This window comes from Eschrichtius robustus, chromosome 2, assembly GCF_028021215.1.
Source record: "Eschrichtius robustus isolate mEscRob2 chromosome 2, mEscRob2.pri, whole genome shotgun sequence".
NCBI lineage: Eukaryota > Metazoa > Chordata > Mammalia > Artiodactyla > Eschrichtiidae > Eschrichtius > Eschrichtius robustus.
Genome location: NC_090825.1, coordinates 179,089,125 through 179,116,345, shown reverse-complemented (window position 1 = coordinate 179,116,345; position 27,221 = coordinate 179,089,125). Strand labels below are relative to the sequence as shown.

The window sequence follows — 27,221 nt, the reverse complement described above, 5'->3', positions numbered from 1 at the left end:
CCGCCTGCCACTGTTTTTGGCCCCACCCCTCGAGCGACTTCCTATCCATTGGGAGGTGCTGGCGGGGTCCCGCGGCGCTCGCCCCGCCCATCTGCGCGGCAGGAGCCAATGGGCAGAGCGCGCGGGGGACGTGTTCGGGCGTCTCCGCCATTTTGTGAGTCTATAACTCAGAGCCGTTGGGTCGGTTCCTGCTATTCCGGCGCCTCCACTCCGTCCCCCGCGGGTCTCCTGTGTGTGCAATGGACGGGTGAGTAGTACTCATTCGCTCTACCCCCAGTCCTTCTCGCGCTCCGGTCTCTTTCTCGTCGCCGCCCCGGCCTCCTCGGGGCGACGGTCTTGGCGCGCCGCTCCGCCTCCACTCCGGGCCCCGGGGCGCCGCCCGGTTCCCTCCCTTCCCCCCGGCCTGGGGCGCGGGTGCGGCCCTGGAGGGGGCCGCTGGGGGCGCGAGGCGGCGGGGGTCTGGGGGAGGGGGCGGCCGGGCCGAGCCCTGCCCGTTTCCGGTGCCCACGAGGCCTGTCCCGTGCGCACGCGGCGGCCGCGCGGCCCTTCTCGCTTCCCGTCCGGGTTTTGCGCGCACGCGCCGCCCTTGGAGAGTCTTCTGGCCCTTCCGGCGCCCCGTATGGTCTCCGCGCGCCGTGTATGGTCTCCGCGCGCGTGCGCGGCCTCGCGCGCTCCCGGCGGCTCTGGCGCGCGTGCGCGGGCTTTCCCGCCGCGCGGACTGCCCCGGCCTGCCCCGCCCGCCGCGGGCCCGGGCGCGGCCGGAGACGCCGCCCTCCCGCCCGGAAGGGCGCGGGCCCTCCGCCGCCCCCTTTGTTCCAGCCCGGCGTCCCGGGGTGGCGCCCCTGGCGCGGTGGGGGCGGGGCGGCTCGGGACCCGAGCCCGCTCCCAGCGTGCCGAGGTGTCGGGGTGGGGGAGGACCGGGCCGCGCGGCGGCGGGGCCTAGGTTCTCGGGAAGGGGTGGGAGTCGGTGGAGCTGCGCTCTCCCGTCTGGCACCCCTTGGGAAGCGTTCAGGGGCAGTTGCGGGAATTTTGTGGTGGGGAGCTTCGAACCAGCTCTCCTTTCTCTCTTGGCTTGACCAGGCGGGGCGGGCGGTTAAAAGTGCCCGGAGGGTCACGTGTCTTTGGTGTCTCGGGCTTGAAATGATAGGTTTCAACCTGAATTGAGGCCAACCTTTTAGAAAAATTGCTGCAGCAAGAGGAACTTGATCTCCTCCTGGTCTGCCTTCCGCTTTGGCTGGGGTGGACTTGCCCAGAGAACCCATTCCCGAGCCAGCGGGCCGTGTGCTCGGTTTTCTTGGCCGTCTGGTCAAGTTCTCGAGTTTTGTCTCCTCCATTGTCCCCCGTAATGTGGTTTGGGGGCGCATCTGCAGCTTCTCGTCGGTGGTGTGGTTACCTAGGCCGCCGGGCCTGGCCTCCGGGTGCAGCTCCTGTTTGGCCTGCCGTCTTTTTGGAAGGTCGGAAAACCTTTCCCAGAAAGGCCATTTTACGTAAAACACTTCCTGTGTCCGAAGCCCTCCCTGGGAGTAGGAAGCCGCCAGGCGGCCTGGGTTAGCAGTTGGGAAACTGCGTGCTTTTCATTATTTGTTTTTCTGGGAAGTTTTTTTTGACTCATTAAGATTTTTAAAAGTCGTTGTCGCTGGCCCGTGAGGTTTTTGCGGGGAAGAGGTGGGGGTTCCGCCGCAGAGGCGGTGGGTGAGGATGGGGCAGGGCCTGAGCCGAGGCTGTGGTGGGAGCCACCTCCCTGAGAGCCCGAGGGGGATCCTGCAGGCGGCGGCTCCGGTGCCCTCTGCCGGGCCCGAGGCTGGGCCGGGGGACATGTTGTGTGACATCATGAGAGGCTCTTGTCACGGGACCGCCAGGCCTTGGCGGCCAGGTGACCTTGTGAGGGGCGTTGCTGGCTGAGTTGTGTCCTGAACTGATATTTCAGGAGTCGTTAGTTTGTTGCCGGTTTCTGTTTATTACATAGATGCCCTCGGAGGGTTCTGTTTTCCCGGGGGGCTTGGGCTGCAGGACCCAGGAGTCCGGGACAGCTGTGCTCTCCCCCGGCCCCGCCTTTCCTAGCGGGGCCTGCTCTGCGGGGCGGGGGGGGGTGGGGGGGGAGAAAGTCCGCTCACGTGGAGCCCGGTTGATGAGTAACTCGTGTCAGCTCTATCTGATCCTTTCCACCGAGCTGCCCCCTTCTCGGCTCCGTAGGGCCGGAGCTCTAATCTCGGGCCCTTGAGTTGCTTTTTTATCGGCTTGCCTTCTGCTGGAAACGTCCCCCAAGCACTACCAGTTTCTAGAAAGCAAACAGCAGCACCTGAACCTTAACCAGCATCAAATGTCTCTCCCAGGGCCTGTGGAGGGGGTGTCTTTGTGTTTGGACGGGTCGAGAGGCGGGGCCGGGGTCCTGCCGGGAGGGAGCCGGAGGACAATGATGGCTCCTTTTCAAGTGGCGATTAAAGGGCGGACGGCTCGCTTCCCTGCCCCAGCCTTCTAGCTGACGAAGGCCTCAAGCGGGGGCTCGTGCGCCGGGATGTGGCGGGCGCCCTGGCTGACGTCTCCTTTTTTCTCTCCGCAGCATCGTCCCAGACATAGCAGTTGGTACAAAGGTAGGCACTTGTGACGTTGCTTTCTCCTTCCGCCCGCTCCCACCATGGGCTGCCCGGCTCGGTGCTCCTGGGGTGGACAGCCTGCCTCGGGCGGGGGGTGGGTGGCCCCTCAGCAGTCTGATTTCGGGACCCCCTGCCCTGCCCTCGAGCTCAAAACGGCTTACGGTTGGAGGTGGGATGCATGGCGGGGTGACAGGATGTCTGTCCTCAGTTTCGTGTGGGTAAAGTTGAAGTTTGTTTGCAACTTAAGCAGCTTGTTGGGTGGGGGCGGGACCAGAGAATTCCTTGGGGCTCTGGGGTGGTTCCAGGCTGCTCCTGAGGCTGTCCTCGTTCAGATAATTTTTGCTCAGAGAAACGGGACGTCGGGGGCAGAGTGTCCCCCCTTGGGCCGTGTGTCCTGAGCCCCGCAGGTGGCCGGGTGTCCTGAGGAGCAGGCAGCAGCTGGTTTCTGGTCTGGTGGCTGGTTTCGGTTTTCCCAGGTGGACTCGTCTTCGCACGCCGCCTGTCCCGATCTTCCTGCAGATAAAACCTGTTTGTTTGGTGGCGGGAGGAGGGAGAGGGACTTCATCCGGAGTGCTGTGACTGGCACGGGGACCCTCCCCCTGCCTCTCTGGGGGCCACTTCAGCCGGAGCACCTCTTCCAGGGGCTGTCTCCTCCGTCCCGTGCCCGGGGGGTTTTGGCTGCTAGAATCAGCTGCACAGGACGGAGGCCCTGAGCCTGTAGGGGGCGTGCACCGGGGGGCCCACCGTGAGGGCAGCCTGGTCCTCCCCCTCAGGTTCAGGATAAGTTGGGCCCCAAGTGAGGCATCAGGAGTGTTGGTGCGTAAGCTATCGATGAAGAAGCGAGGGGGGCTCTAGGCACTGTTTCTGGCAGCGAGCGCGCTTAGGTGGTTGTTTGCTGTCGGTGCTGAGTTGACTTTTAGGGCAGGGGCCTGCGGCAGCAGCTGGGAAGAGCTCCCCCGTGGCGTGGACTGGCCCACGTCCCCCCAGGCTTCTACCCCACAGAGTGGCTGTGCCCCAGTGGGCTGTCTCATGTGGAGCCACTGGTCACCACGTGCACCTGCCCCCCCCCCCCCCCGCCCCCCGTGCTGGGGGAGGGGGCGGTGTCCGGGAGGGAGGCCTGGGGGAGATGGGCGGCCAGGTGGGCAGGGCTTGCCCCACAGACCCTGCAGATGTAGGTGTGCCAGGCCGTCTGCTGTGAGAACATGGTTGGGGCCAAGGACGCCCCATTCCTGAGGGAATCCCGGCCCTGCTTGTCACCTGTCAAAGATGGGAGGCGAGATGCTCTTTTTAAGGTTGTGCAGCCGGCGTGTGGGAGCCGCCCGGGTGCCCCGTTCCTGTCCAGCTCTGGACGGGGGGCCTTTGTGTGCCGGGGGTGCGGGTCAGGGCTCCAAGTCCACGTTCCTACCACTTAGGCCGGGGGACTCCGTCCTCGGTGGCTCAGGGGCATTCTGCCTGGGTTCTCATGTGGCCCTTCGTTCACGGCTGGGGCTGGTCTACTGCTCTGAGCCTTGAAGCGCCCAGGTCCACTTGGGGAAAGTGAGCTGGGGCATGACGGGTCAGGTCAGCCTGGAGTGCTTGGGGTTTTTAACATTTTGCTTCATTATGACAAATTCCAGCCCGTAAGCGGTCTGCGGTTCTGGGTCCTTTTCTGGACTCTAAGACCAGGCAGGGGTCTGAGCCTTTGCAGTTTCTTCACGGGCTCAGGTGCTGGCCCTCTGCGCATCCATCTCAGCCCTGAGCCCTGGGGAGCCATGGGGTGGGGAGGCCCCTGCAGATGCCCGCCTGGCGTGGGGTCTGGGTTCAGGGTCATGCCCATAGCAGGTGGCCTAGCAGCCAGGGCGGCCCAGAGCATCCTGTTTGCGCCTAGCAGTGTTGGCATGTGCCCGATTCCTGTCCTGAGAGGCAGACCTTGAACCTCCTTGACTTCCTTCAGCTTGTCTCGAGGGGCAGGGTGGGGTGTGAGTGTCCCGAAGGGGCTCTAGGGCACCTAGAGCTCTAGGGCTAGACCGCCGGAAGGTGGGGAGGCCCCTGGGTGTCCGGCGTGCTTGTTTGTGTAAGTGGCAGTTAAGCTGGTTTGAGGGAAGGGCAGAGATAAGGTGTCCTTGAGGAGGGACGAGCTGGCGAAAATGGCAGTTGGAGGGTCTGGCCGTGAGAACGGCTGGTGTTTGCTGTTCCTGCCGGGAGGCTGTGGGGCACCTAGGGCAGGGAAGCTCTTCTCAGGCCACCGGTTTCGTGTCCAGAAGTTGTTAGAGGGTAGCCTCCTGGTCCCAGTGGGGGCTCCCTGCTCCTCGGGTGGGGTTTTGTCCTCGCCCGGCAGGAGGGCTCCCTGTCTGCTTCTTCACCCTGGGTTCAGTCTTACCTGGTTCTGGGAGTTGATTCAATTAGATTGAGATTAATGAGTCAACTAGTCGTTTCTGGAAAGAGAATGGGCTGGGCACTTTGGGAGCTTCTTGCTTGTTTGTCACCAAGGTGCCCGCTGCCTGGAGAGGTGGCCTTTCTGGTCATTGGGCTCCGGTTTCCTCAGACTGGAAAGTAGGACAGACTCCTGTGGCTGAGCGGGTGGCTGCAGTGTGTGTGACAAGGGGGCTTTGTCCTCGTGGGCCTTGAGTGGTTCTGCCGTGATGGAGAGCACGACGGCCGAGCCTCGGGGTAGCCAGCCTGAGCCCGTGCAGACCCCAGACACGGGGCGGGGGGGGGACGGGACACGCTGAGCCCCTGTAGGGGACAAGACGCTGGCCCTGCCTGGGGAAAGACCCCCAGGGGCTCCGCAGGTGGGGAAAGGAGCTGTGTCTTGGGTGCAGAACCACTGGGCCCCCGTAGGGAGGGTTGGGGGGCGCTGCAGCATAGACGCTGCTCGGTTCCAACCAGCCCCTCTCTTCCAGCGGGGATCTGACGAGCTCTTCTCTGCCTGTGTCACTAACGGACCCTTTATCATGAGCAGCAACTCGGCCTCCACAGGTAACCCTAACCGCGGCCCTACCTGGGAGCACTTTCTCTGTGGCTCTGAGGAGCGCACTTGGGGTTGGTTGGGCCTGGCCTTGGTGACCTTGAGCCTCACTTCCCTGGGAGCCAGGTGTGGAGATCTCCCCGTCCCAGCAGCCTCCCAGAGCTGGGAGGAAGCCGATGCCAGGAGAGGGATCCCTTGCTCTAGGGGAGCCGGGAAGTGCTCTGTGCCACGCACACCATCCTTTTGCAGCAAATGGAAACGACAGCAAGAAATTCAAGGGGGACAACAGGAGCACAGGCGTGCCCTCCAGGGTGATCCACATCCGAAAGCTGCCCAGTGACGTCACTGAGGGGGAGGTCATCTCCTTGGGGCTGCCCTTCGGGAAGGTCACCAATCTCCTGATGCTGAAAGGGAAGAACCAGGTACAAGGCCTAGGCCTTCTCTGGGGTGGTCACTGGGCCTCCTGGGTCCGGGCCTGGCTCACACGCGACCCCCGCCCCCAGGCCTTCATCGAGATGAACACAGAGGAGGCTGCCAACACCATGGTGAACTACTATACGTCGGTGACGCCCGTACTGCGTGGCCAGCCCATCTACATCCAGTTCTCCAACCACAAGGAGCTCAAGACGGACAGCTCGCCCAACCAGGCGGTGTGTGTCCTGGGGGGCGGGGCGGGGGCGGGTGGTGGCCTTGGGGCCTGTGGGACTCACGGCTCTGCCCCCACAGCGGGCCCAGGCGGCCCTGCAGGCGGTGAACTCAGTCCAGTCGGGAAACCTGGCCCTGGCCGCCTCAGCTGCGGCGGTGGACGCGGGGATGGCGATGGCCGGCCAGAGCCCGGTGCTCAGGATCATCGTGGAGAACCTCTTCTACCCGGTGACCCTGGACGTGCTTCACCAGGTGAGGCGGGGTGTGGCGGGGCAGTGCTGGCCTGTGGGTGGGGGCCGGTTCCCGGGCTGAGGCCAACCCCACCCGGCCGCCCTCCTCCTGTAGATCTTTTCCAAGTTCGGCACCGTCCTGAAGATCATCACTTTCACCAAGAACAATCAGTTCCAGGCGCTGCTGCAGTACGCCGACCCCGTGAGCGCCCAGCACGCCAAGCTGGTGAGTGGTCCCCGGGGCAGCTGCGCCGCCGGCCGCCAGGCCTCCACTCACAGCCCTCTCGCTGTCCCCGCAGTCGCTGGACGGCCAGAACATCTACAACGCCTGCTGCACCCTGCGCATCGACTTCTCCAAGCTCACCAGCCTCAACGTCAAGTACAACAACGACAAGAGCCGCGACTACACGCGCCCCGATCTGCCCTCCGGCGACAGTCAGCCCTCGCTGGACCAGACCATGGCTGCAGCCTTCGGTAAGATGCCCGGTGGCAGGACAGCGGCGGCGGGGCGGGGTGGGGTGGGGGGCAGGACACGTAGCTCAGTCCCAGGCGCCCGGCTCTGCACCTGGGGAGGTCAGCACCTGTCTCCCGGATGCCCACACAGCACCAGCCCAGAACCCGCCGGGTGGGGCACTGGCAGCCGGCTCGCACCCATGGGTGCGATGATTAGTGTCTCATTTGTTTCTAGGTGCGCCTGGTATAATGTCAGCCTCTCCGTATGCAGGAGCTGGTTTCCCTCCCACCTTTGCAATTCCTCAAGCCGCAGGTATTCAAACACTCGTCCCTACCACCGACTCTGCATGCCCACACCTCTCCCGTAGCTCTGCTTCCACGGCAGCCAACGTGGCGCAGTCACGGGGGGAGCCCACCTTCCTGGGCGCAGGCCTCCAGGTTCCCCACGGAGCTTGGACAGGGCAGTTGTAGGGCAGGGCCGTGCAGAGAGCCCGCTAACCCCACAGTCTCTGGTCTGGTTCCCTTCAAGCGCCCAGTGAGGACCAGCGCACAGTGGTTGGAGGGATGTGCCCCTAGTAGATGCATTTAAGTGGCCTGGTAAGCGGAGCGGCGTGAGCTGGGCGGGCACACCTGAGCATCCCTCCCGGGGGCCAGGCGCCCACCTACGTGACAGTTCTGAGCCTGTTGTCCTGCCCGGCGTGCCATTTGCATGGTGACGGGCACCTGCATGTCAGCACGGCCGAGGCCGCTGGGCTCGATCCTGCATCCGAGGAGCCGGAGCTTTCTGTGCTGTTTGGCGCATGTAGATGGTTAAGCCAGCACGGTCTGTGCCACGAGAAGCGTGGAGGAGCTGCAGGCGTGCTGCTGGGCCAGCCGCTTCCCCCCTCCCCCCCCACCCTACCCCCCCACGTGTCTCCGTTTGCATGAGGATGGGCAGGACCCATATTTCTGTCTCAGTGGAGAAGGTGGGCGCCGCTGCTTATCTGACCGCCTCTTCCCTCCAGGCCTCTCCGTCCCTAACGTGCACGGGGCCCTGGCTCCTCTGGCCATCCCGTCGGCGGCAGCGGCAGCGGCAGCAGCAGGCCGGATCGCCATCCCGGGCCTGGCAGGGGCAGGAAACGCTGTCCTGCTGGTCAGCAACCTCAACCCCGAGGTACGTGGCTCTTCCAGGCTGTCCTTCCGGAAGTAGGAGTCGGGAGTTTGCTCTCAGGTCCTAGTGCAGACTGAGCCCCTCCCCCAAGGCACTGGGGCCCCTGGAGCCGGGTCCCCTGGCCCGGCCAGTGCCTGCAGGTGTCATGCTGTCCTCCTCTCTGCACTGACGTCACTCACTGCTGCGTCCTTTCCGCAGCGCTTGGAGTCCTCCTGTTTTCCTTAACATCTCAATGTACGTTCCTAATTCCATGATGCTGAGAGTTGAAGTATTGTGTCCACGAGAGCAGTCTTGCAATTTCGAGCCCAACCAACCTCGGTCTGCAGGGGCCTGCGGGGCGCCTCTGGGGAGGGGGTGCAAGCCAAGGCCACCAGCCATGGTCCCTGAGGTGGCAGCCGGGCCTGTGCTTGTCTCGGTGGCCAAGTTCAGCTCAGGGAGCTGGGATGAAATGATAAAGGCTCGAGATACTTTGATTCTTGAGAGACGGGGTTCCTGTTTATTTTAACGAGCTGCTCTCTTGCCTGTCTGAGCACGTGTGACTCGCGGCCTCTCAAGCCCTGTCCCAGCTCCTCTAGCCAAGCTCTCCGCTAACAGCCACCCCAGCGAGCCTGACTGGAGGCCCTGGTGTGGGCCCCGGGGAGACAGTTCCTGGAGGGCCTGGTTGGGGGAGTGAGGGGTGGGGGTGGGCGCCGTCTCCTCCCCGCGGGGGGCGCTCCTGCTGTCCGCCCGGTGCGTGGCTCGTAGTGTGTGTGGTCTTGACTGATGGGACGCCGCGTGTTTTCTTATGTATTTACTGACCTGTGTTTTTGCTACTTTTTTTCTTTTCTCCCCTTCCCCTTTCCCAATTTTTTTTCTTGCCCTGATCCGGAATTTCTTTGCCAACTGACTGCACGGTACTTCTGCTTCCTGTTGTTGCTTGAAACAAAACAAAACCATAAATAAATAAAAACAAAATTTCCCCTCAAACCCTGCTCTCCGGAAACCAACCTGCCCTTGAATATTAACATCCTGACAACTTCATCATCCATCAACCTGCACGCCTGCGGGGCTGCCTCCTCGTGGTGGACGATTCCAACTCGCCCCCTGACCTCTCCCTTTCCCTGTCCCTCGCTGCCTTGCTCTGCTGTCCTCTAAAGAGAGTCACACCCCAAAGCCTCTTTATTCTTTTCGGTATGTTATCGTTCCCACTTTTATTATCTTGTTTTCGTGTAATTGAGGTGGTTGTCACGCTCTGAGATGTCCGAGCGTGCGGTCCGGGCTGCGCTTTGCGTACTGATTTGGACTCCAGAGCATGGTTTACGGCCCCGCATGCTATTGGCAGAGTAGATGTGTCGGTAGCAGCCGCAGGATGGTTCTTGGCAATTGGCCTTTCCTGGATTTCAGGGCTTCTTTGCTGAAGGTAGCCCTCCCGGTAACACTCCCTGTGACTAGACAGCTTCTCAGAGGCAGAATAAGCAGAGCTGCGGGGAGAGCCAGCCCTGTGCGGGAGTGCGGGTCGCGGGGCCGGCGGGGAGGCGGCCGCGGGGCCCGGGCGGCTCAGCAGTCTGTCCCTGTGCCCTTGAAGGCGTGTACGGCGACGTGCAGCGGGTGAAGATCCTGTTCAACAAGAAGGAGAACGCCCTGGTGCAGATGGCCGACGGGAGCCAGGCCCAGCTGGGTGAGGGCTGCGGGGCCGCTGGGCCGCGGGGGCTGCGGGGGCTGCGGGGCCGGTGCCCAGGGGCCTTGGGTCACATGGGTCTTGTGTTGTCGTGTCTTCCCCCCAGCCATGAGCCACCTCAACGGGCACAAGCTGCACGGGAAGCCGGTGCGCATCACACTCTCCAAGCACCAGAACGTGCAGCTGCCCCGTGAGGGCCAGGAGGACCAGGGCCTGACCAAGGACTACGGCAACTCGCCCCTGCACCGCTTCAAGAAGCCCGGCTCCAAGAACTTCCAGAACATCTTCCCACCCTCGGCCACCCTGCACCTCTCCAATATCCCGTGAGTGCCTGTAAAGGTCTCCTGTGACGCTCCCATCTCCAGGGGCTTCCACAGACCCTAGGGAGGCCTTGCTGGAGGCCCAGGGGAGTGAGTTCTCTGCTTCCAGCGCACCTTTCAGATGCTCACGGTCATTTTCTGATAACCTATTTCTGGGGCCTCTAAAAAGCTCCTGGAGACCCCACCCTTCCCTGGACACTCAGCAGCTGTATTGAGGGAATGGCCTTGACATTCCACAGACTGGCTCAGGTCCTCCTCTCCCCCTGCAGGCCCTCCATCTCCGAGGACGACCTCAAGATTCTCTTCTCCAGCAACGGCGGGATCGTGAAAGGGTTCAAGTTCTTCCAGTGAGCCCGGCCCCACCCCCTCGCCCCGCTGCCCCTGGGCCTGCCCTGCCCTACCTGGGCCTGCCCTGCCCCACCCGGCCCTTCACGGCTCCTTGTGTCCCTCCCGTTTTCCCTGCAGGAAGGACCGCAAAATGGCGCTGATCCAGATGGGCTCCGTGGAGGAGGCCATCCAGGCGCTCATCGACCTGCACAACCACGACCTGGGTGAGAACCACCACCTGCGGGTGTCCTTCTCCAAGTCCACCATCTAGGCCGCCACCAAGGACCAGCCTGCCGGGCACCCGGCGACAACTTCCATCATTCCAGAAAAAAAGCCACTTTAAAAAGCAGCTGAAGTGACCTTAAAAAAAGACCAGAGATTTTATTTTTTTAAAGAGAAATCAGTTTACCTGTTTTTAAAAGAAATTAAATCGAATTCACTTGCTCACCTGGGGGAGGTGGGGTGCCACCCTCAGGCTCTTGGTGACCGTGGAGGCCCAGCCCGGCCCCTCGCCCGTGCCTTCTGCAACCTGCGTGGCGGGCGCTCCCAAACCTCCACTTGGCTTTCTTGTGCCTTAAACCCGCTGCTCTGGCAGGGCCTTCTTGGGGTAGCAGACGTGTAGGGGTTTGGGGGCCTGGGGGGGTCAGCCTCCCATGGGATCGTGTGCCTGCCGCGGTGGTAGACCATGGGTGGCTGGGTGTGGCCGCCCCCCAATCCTTGTATCATGTGTATGATTTGCCCCCCCCAGCCCCAGGGCCCCTCCCTGTCGCTTCTCCAGCTTTGTTTCCACTGTAATCTCTGTATTATGCTTCGATGCAGCTGCAGACACCTGTGCCTAGCAATATTTCCAGTTGACCAAATATTCTAATCTTTTTCATTTATATGCAAAAAATAGTTTTAAGTAACTTTTTATATAGCAAGATGATAAAAATGGTATGAGTGTAACCTAAATTTTCTCCTCGTGGTATGACTTTTTGTATACTGTACTTTTATTTTATTCCTTGTCATTGAGTCGCAGGGCAGGATCTAGTTTCCAGGGCAGACACAATGGGGCCGGCGCGTCTGCGACCTGCCGATGCCTTACTCACAACTGTCCTCTGTCCCGGAGGACAAGTGCTCTTAAACTTTCAGGGTTTCTTTTTTCCTGCAAATTTTGGACCAAAGTTTTGTTTCTGTTTTTTGTCTGCCTCTAATGCTGGGACCCCAGGAGGTGGGACAGCAGCCCTACCTTCCGGTCTTCACCGCCTTGTCCTGCACTCACGGGTCCAAGGGGCTCCCCGCGCAGGCCCTGTGCTGGCCGGCCCTCCTTAGGGCCTGGGCCTCAAGTTTCCATGTCGGGGTGGAACAAGGGTGTAAATATTTATAATTTTTTATACCTGTTGTAAGACGTGAGGGGCAGCAATTGCGGTTTTTTTATGGTGACACAGATGTATATTTTGATAACAGCAATTACAGGCTCAGTATTGTAAGGAGCATGGCAGGCCACTGCCCGCTGCCGGCTTGTAATGCGGAGAGAACTGAATTAAAGCAATTTTATAACAACTCCTACCTTTTCTGTAGGCTCTTTTTTCCTGTCCACATGTAGGAGGTGGTCTGGCCAGTCTGTACTGGACTCTGAATAAATTCTCTGTATCCTGCACTTGATTTCCCTCTTTATTGGGCCTGTTCGTTTCACTGCTGTTTCCTCCTCTGTGTAAACTCAGCCGTGTTGTTCCCCTCACTTCTGGCTTGGGGGTTTCAGGGGGCCTGGAGATGGGGCCCCACATCTGCATTCCACCAGACAGACCCCCACCCTCAGGCGCGCACGCACGGTCCCCGGAGGCCGGGTCTGCCTGCTGGGTCCTGTGACCGAAATGACTCACTCACTCCAAAAAGCCGCACCCCGCTCCACGATCGCCTTTTATTGTCTGATGGGGCCCCACGTCTGCGTTCAGCCAGACCCCCCCTCCCCCCCCCCCTCAGTCCTTGAACCTGCGGGCTGCCTGCATCTTGCGGTAGTAGCTCTCCGCCTCCGCCTCCGCAGCCTCCCGCTCGCCCAGCACCAGGCCGCCCGCTTTGCGCCGCAGCGTTGACTCCCGGCTGGCCGGCCCCAGGGCCCCGTCGGCTGCACCCAGTGGGGGCAGCCCCTCGCCTGTGGCCAGGTTGACGGTGGCCACGGGCCCGAACCGCGGCTCCTCCTGGTCCACGTCACTAACAGAGGAGCCTGGGGACACAGCCCGGGGCTTCGGTCCCCCACGGAAGCCGCGAGCCAGGTCCCCCAGCTCGTAGCCACCCTCCCCCTCGGCCTCCTTGGCCCCGCCGCCCGCCGCCTTCCACTCCCAGGGCCCGTTACCCGCAGACAGGTGGACCACGGGGTGGTGGGGCGCGTGCGCGTCAATGGTGACGATGCTGGCTGAGTCACGGTCTGACGGCGACCTGTACTGGGACGAGTCGGAGCTGGCGCTGGAGGATGAGGCTGTCTCAGCCGCCTTGGGGCCCGGCCCGCCTGGGGCCTTGGACATGGCGATGACCTGCAGCAGCCGCGGCGGGTTGGCCACGCGGGGCTGCGTGGAGGCCGCGGCCACCACGGCGCCGCTCTTCTCTGCCATCGTGAGCCACTTGGCCCGCACGGCCGCGCTGCTCTTGGGGGACAGGCCTGCCGCCGCCTGGACCCCCTCCTCGGGGATGTGCACCAGCGGCTGTGGGCCAGCCCGCGGTGGGAGGATGACCCGTGGCCCAAGCCCCGGCCGCGCCTGGACTGTGGGGTACAGTGAAGGCGGGGCTGGACACCCTTCCTCCCCCTCCTCCTCCTCCTCCTCCTCCGCCTCCTCCTCCTCGTCCTCCTCCTCTTCCTCCTCGGCCATGGGCTCCGCTGGCGCCCGCAGGTGCGCAGGGCTGGCCTCGTCCGGCAGCCGCAGGCCGCGGCCCTCCAGAGACTTCTGCTTCCACTCGCTGATGAGCTGCTTGGATCGCGAGGCATCGAGGGGCACGTGGATGGTCATGTGGCGGCGGGCGGGGTCATCCAGCGAGGGCGTGCTGACGCGGGGCAGCGTGTGGCTGAAGGTCACCATGTTCTCCTTGCCCATGGGGCTGCGTGGGGCCAGCAGGTCCACGTCCACGCTGGCCCGCTTCAGGCTGCCCAGTGAGGTCTTGTCGCGGGCCACAGGCCGGGGCACACCCTCCAGCCGCCCGGGGGGGCCCAGCTCATCGGTGCTCACGGACTTATTCTGCTGGTACACCGAGTCGTGGCCCCGCTGGGTCAGCGCCCGCAGCGCATCTTTGGCAGGCGCCGGGGCCGCTGGTCTCTCTGCCGGCGGGGCCTGGAAGTTGCCCACAGCGTGGCAGGCCTACGGATGAGACACGGGCTGGGCGTGGGGCTGGCAGCCAGAGACCAGGGTCCCCACCAAGCCACAGACTTGCCATGGGGGTCCGAGAGGGGAAGTCCGCCTTTCTCCCAATGGGACAAATTCTGGCCTCAGGTCGCTCACGCTGCACATTTGGCAGGTCTGGGCCCATGAGATTCTGCCTCTAGCTACCAAGGGACAAAACTCAGCAGAGTCCCCCAGGGTGGGGCTGGCCTCCCCCCTCAGACCTCCCCCTGGCACCCGGGCCTCTCCCCTCAGCCCCTCACCAGGTAGGCAGCAATGCCAGCACCAATGAGGAAGCCGGCGTAGACGTCCACGGGGTGGCTGCGGTACTGCGTGATCTGGGTGAGGCCACAGACGCCCGCCGCGATGGCAAAGGAGAACACCAGAATGGGCTTCAGCAGCTTGGTGGCGTCCGAGATGACCGAGTTGAAGTACATCTGCAGCGGGGCAGGCCGGGCGGTCAGGGCAGCCGGTCCCGGTGGGGTGTCCAGGGCATGGGGCTGGGCCGGCCGGGACTCACCGACACGTAGACAGCAGCGAAGGCGGACAGAGTGGCGTGCTGGGATGGGAAGGTCTTCCTGCAAGAGGCACCCGGGTGAGCCCCGCCAGCTCCGGGCCCCTGCCTCAGTTTCCCTGCATGCTCCATGGGACGGGGACTGGACACGCTCACCGTGCAGACAGGATGGCGTGGGTGTCGCGGCCGGAGCAGATGTCCTGCGTGATGTAGGGGTTGGCCTCACACGACGTGCCCAGCAGGGTGTAGTTGGGTTTGCAGACCGTCAGGAAGAAGGGTGCGTGGTAGCCCGTGGCCAGCTGGATGACGTCGGTCACCAGGGCTGTGGCACACAGGCCGAACACGTGGACGCCTGCGGGGTGGGAGGGTGAGGGCCGGGCGCGGGAGCTGGGGCCAGACCCGCCACCCTCGGCGTGCGGACGCCGTGGGGGACTCACCTACAAAGCGCACCGTCCGCCGAAGGAAGGAGTTGAAGTTGCAGCCGCCGGCGTGGATGCTGCCCTCGGGCCCGCCCGGGCCCCCGCTGCGGCCCCACAGCCGGGACTGCAAGCAGTACAGCAGGCCCTCGCCCACCATGATCTGCCAGACAGGGAGGCGCTCAGTCGGGCTCGCGGCCGCGGAGCCCACAGCTGGCCCCGCCCCGCACCAGGACTCACCGAGGCCGCGGGCGCAGCGAAGGCCAAGCTGAGGAGCATGAGCAGCGGGATGAGCTCCTCGCTGGTCTCCACGTAGGGCATGGAGAGCGTGCGGTCGTAGCACTGGAAGCCCACCTTGGCCGGCTTGAAGAGGTCGGTCAGCTCCAGAAAGTACAGAGACACGACGGAGGACGCCACTATGGGCAGCTGCAGAAACGGGACTGGCCAGGGTCACGCCACGCTCGTTGACGGAGTCATCCGCCCATGAATTCAGTCCCTTCGCTGATTCATCCAGCCATCCATATGTCCGTGCTGCCGTTCACCCACGGATCAGCTCATTCAGCAATCCAGCGACCCACCACCCATCTGTGTAACATCCACAGATCCGTCCATCCAACAGAGCCATTCCTGCACCCATAACTCACTCATCAATCCGCTAATCACCCGATCCGTCAACATTCCTTCCATCCATCCATCCATCCGTCATCCATCTGTTCACGCGTGCTTCCTTCCTTCCATCTATCCATCCATCCACTTATCCATCCATCCATCAATCAACCCACACACCCATCCACCCACCCATCTATTCATCCCTCAGTCCATCATCCGACCATCAACCCTACCCACCCATCCATCCATCCATCAATCATCTTCCATCATCCATCCATCAATCCACCTCCATTCATCCACTTATGCTTCCTTCCTTCCATCTACCTATCCATCCATTTACTCACCCATCCATCCATCTACCCACCCACCCATCCATCCATCTATCCATCCATTCATCAGCCCACCCATCCCCTCATCCATCCATCATTCATTTATCCAAACACCCATCCATCCATCCAACTTCCAACATCCATTCATCCATTTATTTATTATCCATCCATCTGACCACCCACCCACCCACCCATCCATCCACTCACCCACTCATGCTTCCTTCCTTCCTTCCATTCATCCATCCACCCACCCACCCACCCATCCACTCACCCACTCATGCTTCCTTCCTTCCTTCCATTCATCCACCCACCCACCCACCCACCCATCCATCCATCCATAGGTATGTCCATCCACCTACATTTCCATCCTTCCCTCCTTCTTCCCTTCCACTCACCTACCCACCCATCCATCCATCATCCATCCATCAATCCACCATCAATCCAACCACCCATCTATCCATCCACCCACTCATCTATCCATCATCCAACCATCCACCCATGCTTCCTTCTGTCCATCCACCCACCCATCCATCCATCCACCCATCTATTCATCATCCATCCATCAACCCATGCTTGCTTCCTTTTTTCCTTTCACCCATCCATCATCACACCTACCCATCAGGCATCCATCCATCAACCCAACCACCCAACCATCTATCCATCATCCACACCCCCATTCATCCATCATCCACTCATGCTTCCACCCAACCACTCACCCATCCACCCACACATTGATCCACCCTTCCACCCTTCCTTCCTTCCAGCCGGCCATCCTACCCACCCACCAATCCATCCTCCCATCCATCCATCCATCCATCAACCCACCCATCCACTCATCAACCCACCCATCCACTCATCCATCAGTCATCCATTCATCCAAACACCCATCCCTCCATCCATCAACTTCCAACATCCATCTATCCATTTATTCAGTTTCAATCCATCTGGCCACCCACCCACCTACCCACCCATCCTTCCATCCATCCACCAATCCTCCCATCCATCAATCCATCATCTTCAATTATCCATCCATCAATCCACCATCCATTCATCCATCCATTCATGCTTGCTTCACTCACCACCCATCCACCCACCCACCCATCTATCCATCCATAATCCATCCACCCATTCATCCATCCATTATCCATCCATTCATCATCCATTCTTCAATTATCTTCCATCATCCATCCATCAATCCACCTCCATTCATCCATCCATTCATGTTTCCTTCCATCCATCCACCCACCCATCCATGCATCATCCATCCATCCACCCACACTTACTACCCTCCACTTACCAACCCACCCACCCCATCCATCCACTTACCCATCCATTCAACCCACATACCCATCCATCCTTCACCCCCATCCATCATTCATCCATCCATCCCTCCCATCCATCATTCATCCATCCATCCATCATGTAGCCATGAATTCACCATCCATCTACTTATCCTTCCTTCTTCCATCTATCCATTAACCAATTCATCCATCCATCAATCCACCATCCACTCATCCATCTACTCATGCTTGTTTGCTTGCTTTCCTCCTTCCTTTCATCCATCTATTCACACATCCATCAACCAACCCACCCATCCATCAACCACCCATCATCTTCCATCAATCCACCAACCATCCATCAACTCATCCTTCCTTCCATTCATCCATCCAGCCATCATCCATACATCCAGCATCCACCCACCATCCATTCATCATCTTCCATCACCTATTCCTAACCTAAATCCACCATCCATCCATCCATCCACTCATCCTTCCATCTAGCCATCCATCCATCAATTTACCGTCCATACATCTACCATTCATGCTTGCTTGCTTCCTTTCTTCCTTCCATCCATTTATTCATACATACATCCACCTACTCACCCATCCATCCATCATCTTCCATCATCCATACATCAATCCACCATCCATACACCCACTCATTCTTCCTTCCATCCATCCATCATCTTCCAACATCAATTCATCAATCAACCATCCATTCATTCATCCACTTATGCTTCCTTCCTTCCTTCCATCCATCTATCCATCCATTTACTCACCCATCCATACATCTACCCACCAGTCCACCCAACCATCTATCCATCAACCCACTCATCCATCCATCAATCCACCCACCCACCCACCCATCCATCATCCATCCATCCACCTCTATCCATCTATCCATCCACTCATGCTTCCTTCCTTTGATCCGCCCATCCATCCCTTCATCCTTCCTTGCATCCATCAATCTACCCACCCACACACCCATCAACCCGTCCACCCATCCATCCATTCATCCACCCATCATCCATTCATCCACAAACACCTATCCATCAGCTTCCAACATCTATCCATTCATTTATTCATTATCCATCTATCTGAACACCCATCCACCCACCCATTCAGCCTCCAACCCATCATCCATCCATCTACCCATCCATCATCCATCCATCCATCTACACTTCCTTCCTTCCTTTCTTCCACCCACCTATCCATCCATTCAGCAACCCACCCACCCATCATCCCTCCATTCACCCATCATCTTCCAATATCTATCAATCCACCATCCATCCATCCACTTGTCCTTCCTTTCTCCCATCCATCCATCCATCCATCCATCCATGCACATCCATCCATCAATCCACCATCCATTCATCCATCTACTCATGCTTGCTTCCTTCCTTCCATCGACCCATCCATCTATCCGTATATCCATCCACTTACTCACCCATTCATCCATCAGCCCACCCTCCCACTCATCCATCCAACCACCACCTATCTACCCATTCAACAATCATCCTTTCATCCAAACACCCATCCCTCTGTCCATCAACTTCCAACATCTATCCATCCATTTATTCATTATACATCTGACCACCCATCTTTCCTCCCATCAGTCATCCATCCACCCACTTACTCATCCATATTCCATCCACCCATCCAACCACACACCCACCCACCCTTCCACCCACCCATCCACCCACCCATCCATCCATCATCTTCCATCATCCATCCATCAATCCACCATCCATCCACTCATCCTTCCTTCCATCCATCCACCATCCCACTCATTCATCAATCATCCATTCATCCAAACACCTATCCTGTCCATCAACTTCCAACATCCATCTATCCAGTTATTCATTTTCCATCAGACCACCCTCCTACCCATCTGACCATCCATCCACCCATCCTCCCTTCCTTCCATCCATCCATCATACATCCAGCCTGCCATCAATCCACCCACCCACACACCCATCCATCCACCCACCCACACACCCATCAAACCATCCACCCACCCATCCATTTATCCATCCATCCACGCATCCATCCTCCCATCCATCATGCATCAATCCTACATCCATTCACCCACCCATTCATGCTGCTTGAATCCTTCCTTCCATCCATCCATACACTACCCATCCATCCACCTGTTCATCCATCTATTCATTTGTCATTCATCCGTCCTCTCCCATCATCCACCCCTCAATCCACCATCCATCTATCTACTCATTCTTCCTCCAACCCACCCATCCACCTATGCATCCACCCACCCACCCATCTACCTATCCTTCCCTCCACCTACCCATCCATCATCTGTCCACCCACCTACACTTCCTTCCACCCTTCCCTTCTTCCTTTCTTCCACCCACCAATCTTTCCACCCATGCTTGCTTGCTTGCTTCCTTCCATCTATCTACCCACGCATCTATCATCTGTCCATCATCTTCCATCATCATCCATACATCAAACCACCATCCATCCATCCACTCATCCTTCCTTCCATCCATCCATTCATCCATCAATCATCTTCCATCATTCATTCATCAATCCACTGTCCATTCATTCACCTACTTATGCTTCCTTCCTTCCATCCATCCATCCACCCACTCATCCTTCCTTCCTTCCATCCATCATTCCATCCTACCACCCACCCATCCATAGATACATCCATCCACCTACACCTCCTTCCTTCACTCCTTCTTTCCTTCCTTTCACTCATTACCCAACCATTCATCTGTCATCCATCAATCCATCATCTTCCATCATCCATACATGAATCCACAATCTACCCACCCACCCATCCATCCATCTACCCAATTTTCTATCCAACGTCCAACCATCCACCTATGCTTGCTTCCTTTTTCCCCTTCATCCATCCATCAACCCATCCACAGATTCACCCACCCATTCATCGACCCACCCACCCACCCATCTGTCCATCACTCACCCACCCATTCATCCATCCATCATCCATCCATTCATCATCCATCCTTCCATCATCTTCCATCAGCTATCAATCCACCTCCATCCACTCACCCAACCATCCATCATCCATCCATCCATCCACACTTCCTACTTCCACTCACCCACCCACCCATCCACTTACCCATCCATCAATACACCCACCCATCCACCCACCCATTCATATATCAACCATCCAACTATCATCTTCCATCATCCATCCATCAAACTACCATCAACTCATCCATCCTTCCTTCTATCCATCCATCTGCCCACCCACCCATCTATCCATCCATCCACCCACCTACCGAACCATCCATCCACCTACACTTCCTTCCTCCCTTCCCTTCTTCCTTTCTTTCACCCACCCATCCATGAACCCTTGTTTGCTTGCTTCCGTCCTTCTGTCCATCCATCTACCCACCCACCTGTCATCTATCCATCATCTTCCATCATCCATCCATCAATCCACCATCCATCCACCTTTCCTTCCTTCCTTCCTTTTCATAATTCACCCATCCATCCATCATTTTCCATCATCCATCCATCAATCCACCATCCATTCATCCATCCACTCCTGCTTGCTTGCTTCCTTCCATCTATCTACCCATAAATCCATTCACTTACTCACCCATCCATCCATCAACCCACCCACCCACCCATCCACTCATCTATCTGTGCATCCATCTATCAACCTACCCATTCATCCATCCATTCATCAGCCCACCCATCCTCTCATCCATCCATCATCCATTCATCAACCCACTCATCCATTATCCATCCATCCATAAGTCCACCATCCATCCACCTACTCGTCCGTCTATCCAGCCATCCACTCATCGATCGATCATCCATTCATCCAAACACCCATCCATCATCAATTTCAATATCCATCTATCCATTTATTCTTATTCCATCCATCCAACCAACCACCCATCTGTCCACCCATCCACCCATCATCCATCCATCCACCCACCCACCCATCCATTCTCCCATCCATCCATCACCCATTGATCCATCATCTTCCATCATCCATCCATCAACCCACCCATCCATCAATCAACATCCATCCATCCATTCACCTATCCTTCCTTCCTTTCATCCATTAATCCATCCACCCACACACCCATCGACCCATCCATCCATCCATCACCTATTCATCCAACCATCCATCCACTTATTCATCCATCCATCCATCTACACTTCCTTCCTTTCCCCCTTCCTTTCTTCCACCCACCTATCCATCCATCAATCCACCATTCATGCATCCACTCATCCATCCTTCCTCCCAACCATCATCCATCCATAAATCCACCATCCATCCATCACCTATTCATCCACTCATCCATCAATCATCCATGCATCCAAATACCCATCCTTCCATCCATCAACTTCCAACATCTAACCATTTATTCATTTTACATCCATCTGACCACTCGCCCACCCACCCATCTGTTCATCCATCCACCCATCCATCATCCAACCCTCCATTAATTTCCATCATCCATCCATCAGTCCACCTCTATCCATCCATCATCTTCCATCATCCATCCATCTATCCACCCATTCGTGCTTCCTTCCTTCCTTCCTTCTATCCACTCACCCACCCATGCATCCATTCATCTTTCCACCCAACCACTCATCCATCCACCCAGCCTTCCTTCCATCCACCCACCCATCCATCCATCCATAAATCAACTATCCATCCACTTACCCATCTATCAACCCAACCATCCACTCATCCATCAATCATCCATTCATTCAAACACCCATCCCTCTGTCCATCAACTTCCAATATGCTTCTATCCATTTATTCATTTCCCATCCAGCCAACCACCCAGCCAGCCAGCCAGCCATCATCCATCCATAAATCCACCATCCATCCATCCACTTACTCATCCATCCATTAACCCACCCATCCACTCATCCATCAAGCATCCATTCATCCAATATCCACCCATCCATCTGTTCATCCACCCACCCTTCCTTCCATTCATCTAGCCATCCACCTATCCATCCTCCCATCCATCATCCATCCATCATCTGCCATCATCCGTCCACTCATACTTGCTTCACTTACCCATCCATCCATCAACCCACCCACCCTTCCACTCATCCATCAATCATCCATTCATCCATCCATCCATCAGTGCACCCACCCACCCACCCATCCATCTATCTACCCATCATCCATCCATCCACCTATACTTCCTTCCTTCCTTTCTTCCACCCACCCATCCATCCATCAACCCACCCATTTCCCCCATCCAACTATCATCCATCCATCCATCCTCCCTTCCTTCCATCCATCCATCCGAGCACCCATCCTCCATCCATCCTCCATACATCATCTTCCATCATCCATCTACCAATCCACCATCCATTCATCCACCCACTCATGCTTGCCTTCTTCCATCCATCCATCCATCCATCCACCCATCATTCCACCCACCCATCCATCAGTCCATCCATCCACCCACTCACCACTTCATTCATCTCTCTCCTCCAGCTACCCGTGCTGTCTTGAACAACCTAGAAACAACAGACAGGTTCCTGCCTCTGGGCCTTTCCTCTCAGGGATAGAAGGATGCACTTAGACACTCCTCTGGGGTGTCTGGCCCTGCTCGGAGACCCCCTTCCTGGCACCAGTCTCTCCATCCCTTGCGCTGCTTTATTTCCTCTGCACCCTGTACCTCTATGTGCCAACTTCACACTCAGCCCTGAGAAGATGGGCATCTGGTCCATGGCAGGTGCTGAATAAATGAACGAATTCTTTGAATCACTCATTTGTGCAACTGTCCTTCTGCACACCCTGATCATGTGTCCTCAGGTGATAGGCACACAGCACACATGACGCTCCTCCTGCTCACAGCAGCCGTGATGAACGGGCAGGAGGCTGAGGTTCAGGAAAACTGAGCTGCGTTTGACCAAGTCGCAGACATGGCGCCCGAGGAGGGCAGGGGGCAGGATCTACACCTCACTCACTCACCCACTCGTGCTGCAAAGCTACTGAGCAGATTCCAGTGGAACCTTCTTATGCAAGCAGAACCTCCCGGTGTCCTCTGCCTCCCCTTCTGGTCCAAGGATCTCAAACTCAAACCCCCACCAGGCCCAGGTGGGGCTGGCACATCTGGGGACCAGAGAGTAGGCGGGCCCCTAACGGCGCCCAGCTGCCTTGGGAAGCCCCCACCTCCACTCGATTTGTACGGCGCCTTGAGAGGGGTCTCGGCCCTCCCTGCAGCCCTGGCCGGGGGCTCCCAGAGGGGAAGTGCCAAAGGTGGGATTGCAGGAGCTGGGCTGGTGTGCAAGGAGCGTTTATTGAGTGCCTGCTGCATGCAGGCATGAGGCCCAAGGCAGTTAAATGAAGCCACCTGCCTGGGCTTGCATCCTGGCTCCACCTCTTCCCGGTGCCTCAGTTTCCCCAGCTGAAAACAGGACCAATAAAGTGGCCACCACCCAGGGCTTCAATGCAGGACTGGATAAGCAAATACACTGAAAGCGCTTAGAGTCTGACGCACGTGGAGCCTGTAGCGGTATTAGCAGCAGTTAGCGGCTGCCTCCGTGATTACACGGTCAGTGTCATCTGGCTCGGCGGGCAGACAGCGTCAGGCCACAAAGAGGGTTTAGGTGGGGACTGGGAAGCGCCTTAAAAGCACCAAATCTTTCCGCGACAGGGTCGTGCTGAAGACCCCCCCCCCCCCGACTTTCCAAGCCCCAGGCGGTGTTGGCTATAACGCCTGGCCGGCTCCCCTGCTTCTCCTCCAGCCTCTGCCTGCATCTGCCCGCCGGACCAGACTGGAGGGAGAACCGGCGGCCCCTGGTGGCAGGTTGGAGGTCCCCCGCCGGAGCCTGCCACCACCTGAGGGTCTGTAAGTGCCTCCGGAATCCCACCACCGGCCTCTCACCGCTTCCTGAGACCCTCGGCTGAAAACCAGGAACCCCTCAGTGCATATCTCCGCACCAAAGGAAGATCACTCACACACACCCACGATGTCGAGCCAACTTGCTGGCTTTGGGGGCGTGTGCGTTTAAAAAAAAAGAAAAAAAAAATGAATGGAACACTGGCCGTAAAGGAAATGCAGACCGGGTCTGGGATATGGTTTTGTGCCCCCTGGGTGGGTCAAAATCCAGACGCCCCTAACGCTCGGGGCAGACGCAACTGCGGGAAAACAGGCACACACGTGGGGGCCTCCGTGGGAGGACTTTGGGGTCTTTCCCGAGTGACCACACCCTGCTCCCCAGGGAGGTACCCTGCAGATAAGCTCTGCACACTTGTGCGGGGTGACACAGGCCAAAGGGCTTAAAGAGTCTCCTTCTAGGAATGTCTGTGAGACACAAAGGCTAGGAAGCACCCGAGTGCCCAACTCCCTGGGGCTGGGGCCCAGCGCTGGAGTACTACGTGGCAGTGAAAAAGGATGGGGTACCATTTCCTGGGACGATGGTAAGCAACGATCTCCGCTAGAAAAAAGCCAAGGGCAGGAACTTGTGCTTGCAAAGGTGGTGGGGGGAGGCTGCATATCTGGTGGACTTAAATGGGTGTGAAAGGTTTTCTGGGAGGGGACACAGGGGAGAGTAGTGGGAAGTGGAGGGGGGAAGGCGCCTGGGGAGCCGGGGAGTGCTGCCTCCGTGAGGCCTGGAGAACACTGAGAAGGTACAACCTACTGTAATGAGGATTCAAATGCAAATCTGAAGAATCATCAGATTTCCTGCCCGTTGGGGAGGTACCCACCAGCCTGGGTGACCCTGCACAGGGTGGCGGGGGATGCTGTTTGCTCAGGTCTGGTGGCTCCCCCTCTCCACCCACACCTTATCTGGGCCCCTCGCTGGAGCTGCGCTTCCCAGCACGGCAAGCAGGGTGCACTGTGGGCAACCCAGGTGCTAACCATCTAAGTGTGGCTACACGTTGTCTGCACTCATTAGCGCTTAGTATGTGCCCGGTGGCTGCATTTACCATCTTTTACTTCTTAAACACTCACGAGGCCTTCACTATGTGCCCAGCCTGTCCTATCAGAGCTTGGCGAAGTGCAGGAGCCTCCACCATTAGCAGAGGAGGGATTTCAATTCAGACCTTCAGGCCTCCGGCCCTCACGCTGGAGGAAGACACTGCATCCATACCCCGCGCCCCCCCCCACCCATGGCCCCCAGCACCTTGCTCCAGCCCCTTCATCTGAGCTGCTGACCCGTACCCCAGACTGAAGGTCCCGCCTCCCAGCATTTGCCCAGCTCCTGCAGAACATCCTTCTGCGTCTCTGCAACTCCTACTCATCCTGCAGAGCCCAAGTGTTCTGACCCACCCCCACCCCCAGGCACCCTAGCTGTGCCTGGACCCGAGGCTGACGCGACCTGTGCCCGTCCCTCGGCGTGGGGGTCCCCGAGGGCCGGCGGAACTGATGCCTCTGCCCCGCCCCCACCAGCGCGACCACCCCCCCACTCACCTCTACGAAGTAGAAGCAGGGCAGAAGCGTCATGCTGTCCTTCGGGCTTTTATTCTTCTCCTTGGTCGAGATCATGGTGCCGGGGGCGCCACAGGCCTTGGTGGGAGGGGACAAAGCCGCGCTAGAGGAGGGAGGGGCGCAGACTGAGCCCTGGGGAAACGCGGTGCCCGGCGCCCGCGGAGGAAGGGCGGGCCAGGATGCACAGGAACCGCCCAGGGAAACTGAGGCCGGGGAGAGGGGAGCCCGCGGCCTCCCCCCGCGCACTGCGGCCCTGCCCGACGCTCCGGCTGCCAATCCGGATGGGGGGCCGGGAGGGGGCTCGGCAGAGAGGGCGGGGACGGCCTGACCGAGGGGCCTCCGGGCCGGGGTCCGTCCCGCGCGTCAGGGCGGGGGCCTTCGGGACCGGAGGAACGGTGGGGTCCTCGCTCAGCCCGCAGGCCCCTCACCTGGCGCGCCGGCGCTCTGAGGGCGGAGCTGGCGGCGGCGGGGGCTGCGGCGCGGCGAGCACAAAGCCAGCCCCTCCCCCGCGGGGGCGGAGGGGAGGCGGGGAGGGAGGGGCCCCGCCCGGCCCGAGACCCCGCGCCCGGCGGCCTACAGGCGGCGCTAGGGGCGGGGGCTCTTTGTCTCGGCGCGTCGGGGGCGCCGCGCGCGTCCGTCGCCGTCCCCGCCCCCGCTGCTCCCGCGCCCTCCGACTCTGGGTCTCCAGGGTTTCGGTCTCCCGCGGGGGCGGGTATGGGCCAGGGTTTGCGGGCTCCTCCCCTCCCGGACCTCTCGGATGGGCCCGGGGAGCCCCATCGAGGCCGGACGCGGGGAGAGTGTCCTGGTCTCCGGGTTTCTCGCGTCTCTGCCCCCCTCCCCGGCGCGCGTTTCCATGGCGAGCTCCCGGGCGCCCGGGCCTTCGGGAGACAAAAGAAGCTGGGTGGGGGGGGGGCCGCCCTCATTCCCGGGCCCCCGCACCGCGCCCCGCCCACCTGCCCCCTGCGCCCCGCCGGGGTCCTCCCTCCGCTCGTCCAAACCCGGCCCCTCGCCGGGCCCACAGCATCCAGGACGCACCGCCCTGGATGCCCCGGGATGCGCGGGCGGCGGTAGGGCCCTCGTGGTGAATTCACGTGAGGCTCACTTAGGCAGCGCTTGCTCTTTGCAGGTGTTTCTTCTTTTCCACACACAGCCATGTGGGGTGGGGACCAGCTGACCGTCATTTGACAAGTGGGGAAACTGAGGGCCCCGGGAACTTAAGTCTCTGTCCACGGTCTCCAGGCCCCAAACGGCAGGATTTTATTCGGTTCATTTTTTCACCGTCTCCTGAGCACCTCCTGTATACCTGGCCCTGTACAGTCACGGAGGAGCCGCTGACAACTGGGACAGACCCCCAAAAATCAATCCCGCAGTTAAGCGTCCAGTTAAGGTCGGGGGTGAGGGCTGCACGAACGGATAACCCGGTGTGTGCAGCCACTGGGCTTTATTTCCACGCAGCCGTTCACACTCCAACCTGGTCCTGGCCGTGGCCCTTCTTGTTTTAAGAGACTCAGCTGCATGTGTCTTCAAAGATGACTGTATGTGCGGTTAAGGGTGGGGCCCAGAGGGTTTGAATCCCACTGGGGCCTCCATTTGCTCACCTGGAAATGGGCATAACAAGGCCGTTTTGCGCATGGGGCACACCGGAGCTGTCTGTCCTGCCTCCCCAGGCCTGATGCCCACTGGGCCTCGGTTTCCCTGCCAGCCAGGGGTGGAGCCTGGGCTGGGCAGCCGTTGGGAATCCTGGTGTTGAAAGGTGACCACAAACAGCCCTCAGGAGGTGGGAGGAGGGGAAAATGGGGCAATCGCTCTTGGGGGCATCCTGGGGGGCAGGAGCAGGAAGGGGTGTCCTGGGGGACCCTCCTGACAGCTCAGGGCACCAGGAGAGGGTCTGGGGGAATATCAGGAGCAGGGGTGGGGGTCTTCTTCCTGTCGATCCCCTGTGGTGGAGGAGCCAGGCCCGGCTGTGATGGCACATGGCCCAGCAGC

At 59.3% G+C, this 27,221-nt stretch overlaps 2 protein-coding genes across 5 annotated transcripts; one reads left to right on the top strand and one right to left on the bottom strand.

Moving 5' to 3' along the window:
- The first annotated feature begins 138 nt into the window (after positions 1–138).
- PTBP1 (polypyrimidine tract binding protein 1) lies at positions 139–11,962 on the top strand. Of its 4 annotated transcripts, none has more exons than XM_068537445.1 (15): positions 139–247; positions 2,561–2,591; positions 5,477–5,552; positions 5,791–5,963; positions 6,045–6,191; positions 6,268–6,438; positions 6,532–6,642; positions 6,716–6,890; positions 7,105–7,182; positions 7,874–8,022; positions 9,156–9,189; positions 9,584–9,676; positions 9,783–9,999; positions 10,266–10,343; positions 10,462–11,962. In XM_068537445.1, the coding sequence occupies exons 1-15, from the start codon at positions 240–242 to the stop codon at positions 10,592–10,594; spliced, it is 1,674 nt and encodes a 557-aa protein (XP_068393546.1). In that variant the 5' UTR covers positions 139–239; the 3' UTR covers positions 10,595–11,962. The 4 variants fall into 4 exon arrangements, with proteins under 4 accessions (XP_068393546.1, XP_068393547.1, XP_068393549.1 ...); XM_068537448.1 differs by lacking the exon at positions 139–247 and adding an exon at positions 847–898; XM_068537447.1 differs by lacking the exon at positions 139–247 and adding an exon at positions 1,430–1,454.
- Positions 11,963–12,281: 319 nt separating this feature from the next.
- PLPPR3 (phospholipid phosphatase related 3) lies at positions 12,282–25,292 on the bottom strand. The gene is made up of 7 exons (XM_068535080.1): positions 25,218–25,292; positions 14,841–15,026; positions 14,622–14,763; positions 14,341–14,536; positions 14,191–14,248; positions 13,934–14,107; positions 12,282–13,649 (listed from the first exon to the last, which is right to left on the bottom strand). Exons 1-7 carry the CDS (start codon positions 25,290–25,292, stop codon positions 12,282–12,284), a joined length of 2,199 nt encoding a protein of 732 aa, XP_068391181.1.
- Between the last annotated feature and the right edge of the window lie 1,929 nt (positions 25,293–27,221).

What these genes read in the sequence shown, in the direction of transcription:
- PTBP1 (XM_068537445.1), top strand. An exon ending in CAGCAACTCGGCCTCCACAG is followed by an intron (nt 5,553 to 5,790) that starts GTAACCCTAACC and finishes ATCCTTTTGCAG; the next exon opens with CAAATGGAAACGACAGCAAG. An exon ending in GACCATGGCTGCAGCCTTCG is followed by an intron (nt 6,891 to 7,104) that starts GTAAGATGCCCG and finishes ATTTGTTTCTAG; the next exon opens with GTGCGCCTGGTATAATGTCA.
- PLPPR3 (XM_068535080.1), bottom strand. Translation starts at nt 25,292, where the DNA reads ATGATCTCGACCAAGGAGAAGAATAAAAGCCCGAAGGACAGCATGACG. An exon ending in GCGGACGGTGCGCTTTGTAG is followed by an intron (nt 14,537 to 14,621) that starts GTGAGTCCCCCA and finishes CCCACCCCGCAG; the next exon opens with GCGTCCACGTGTTCGGCCTG. An exon ending in CACGCCATCCTGTCTGCACG is followed by an intron (nt 14,249 to 14,340) that starts GTGAGCGTGTCC and finishes TGCCTCTTGCAG; the next exon opens with GAAGACCTTCCCATCCCAGC.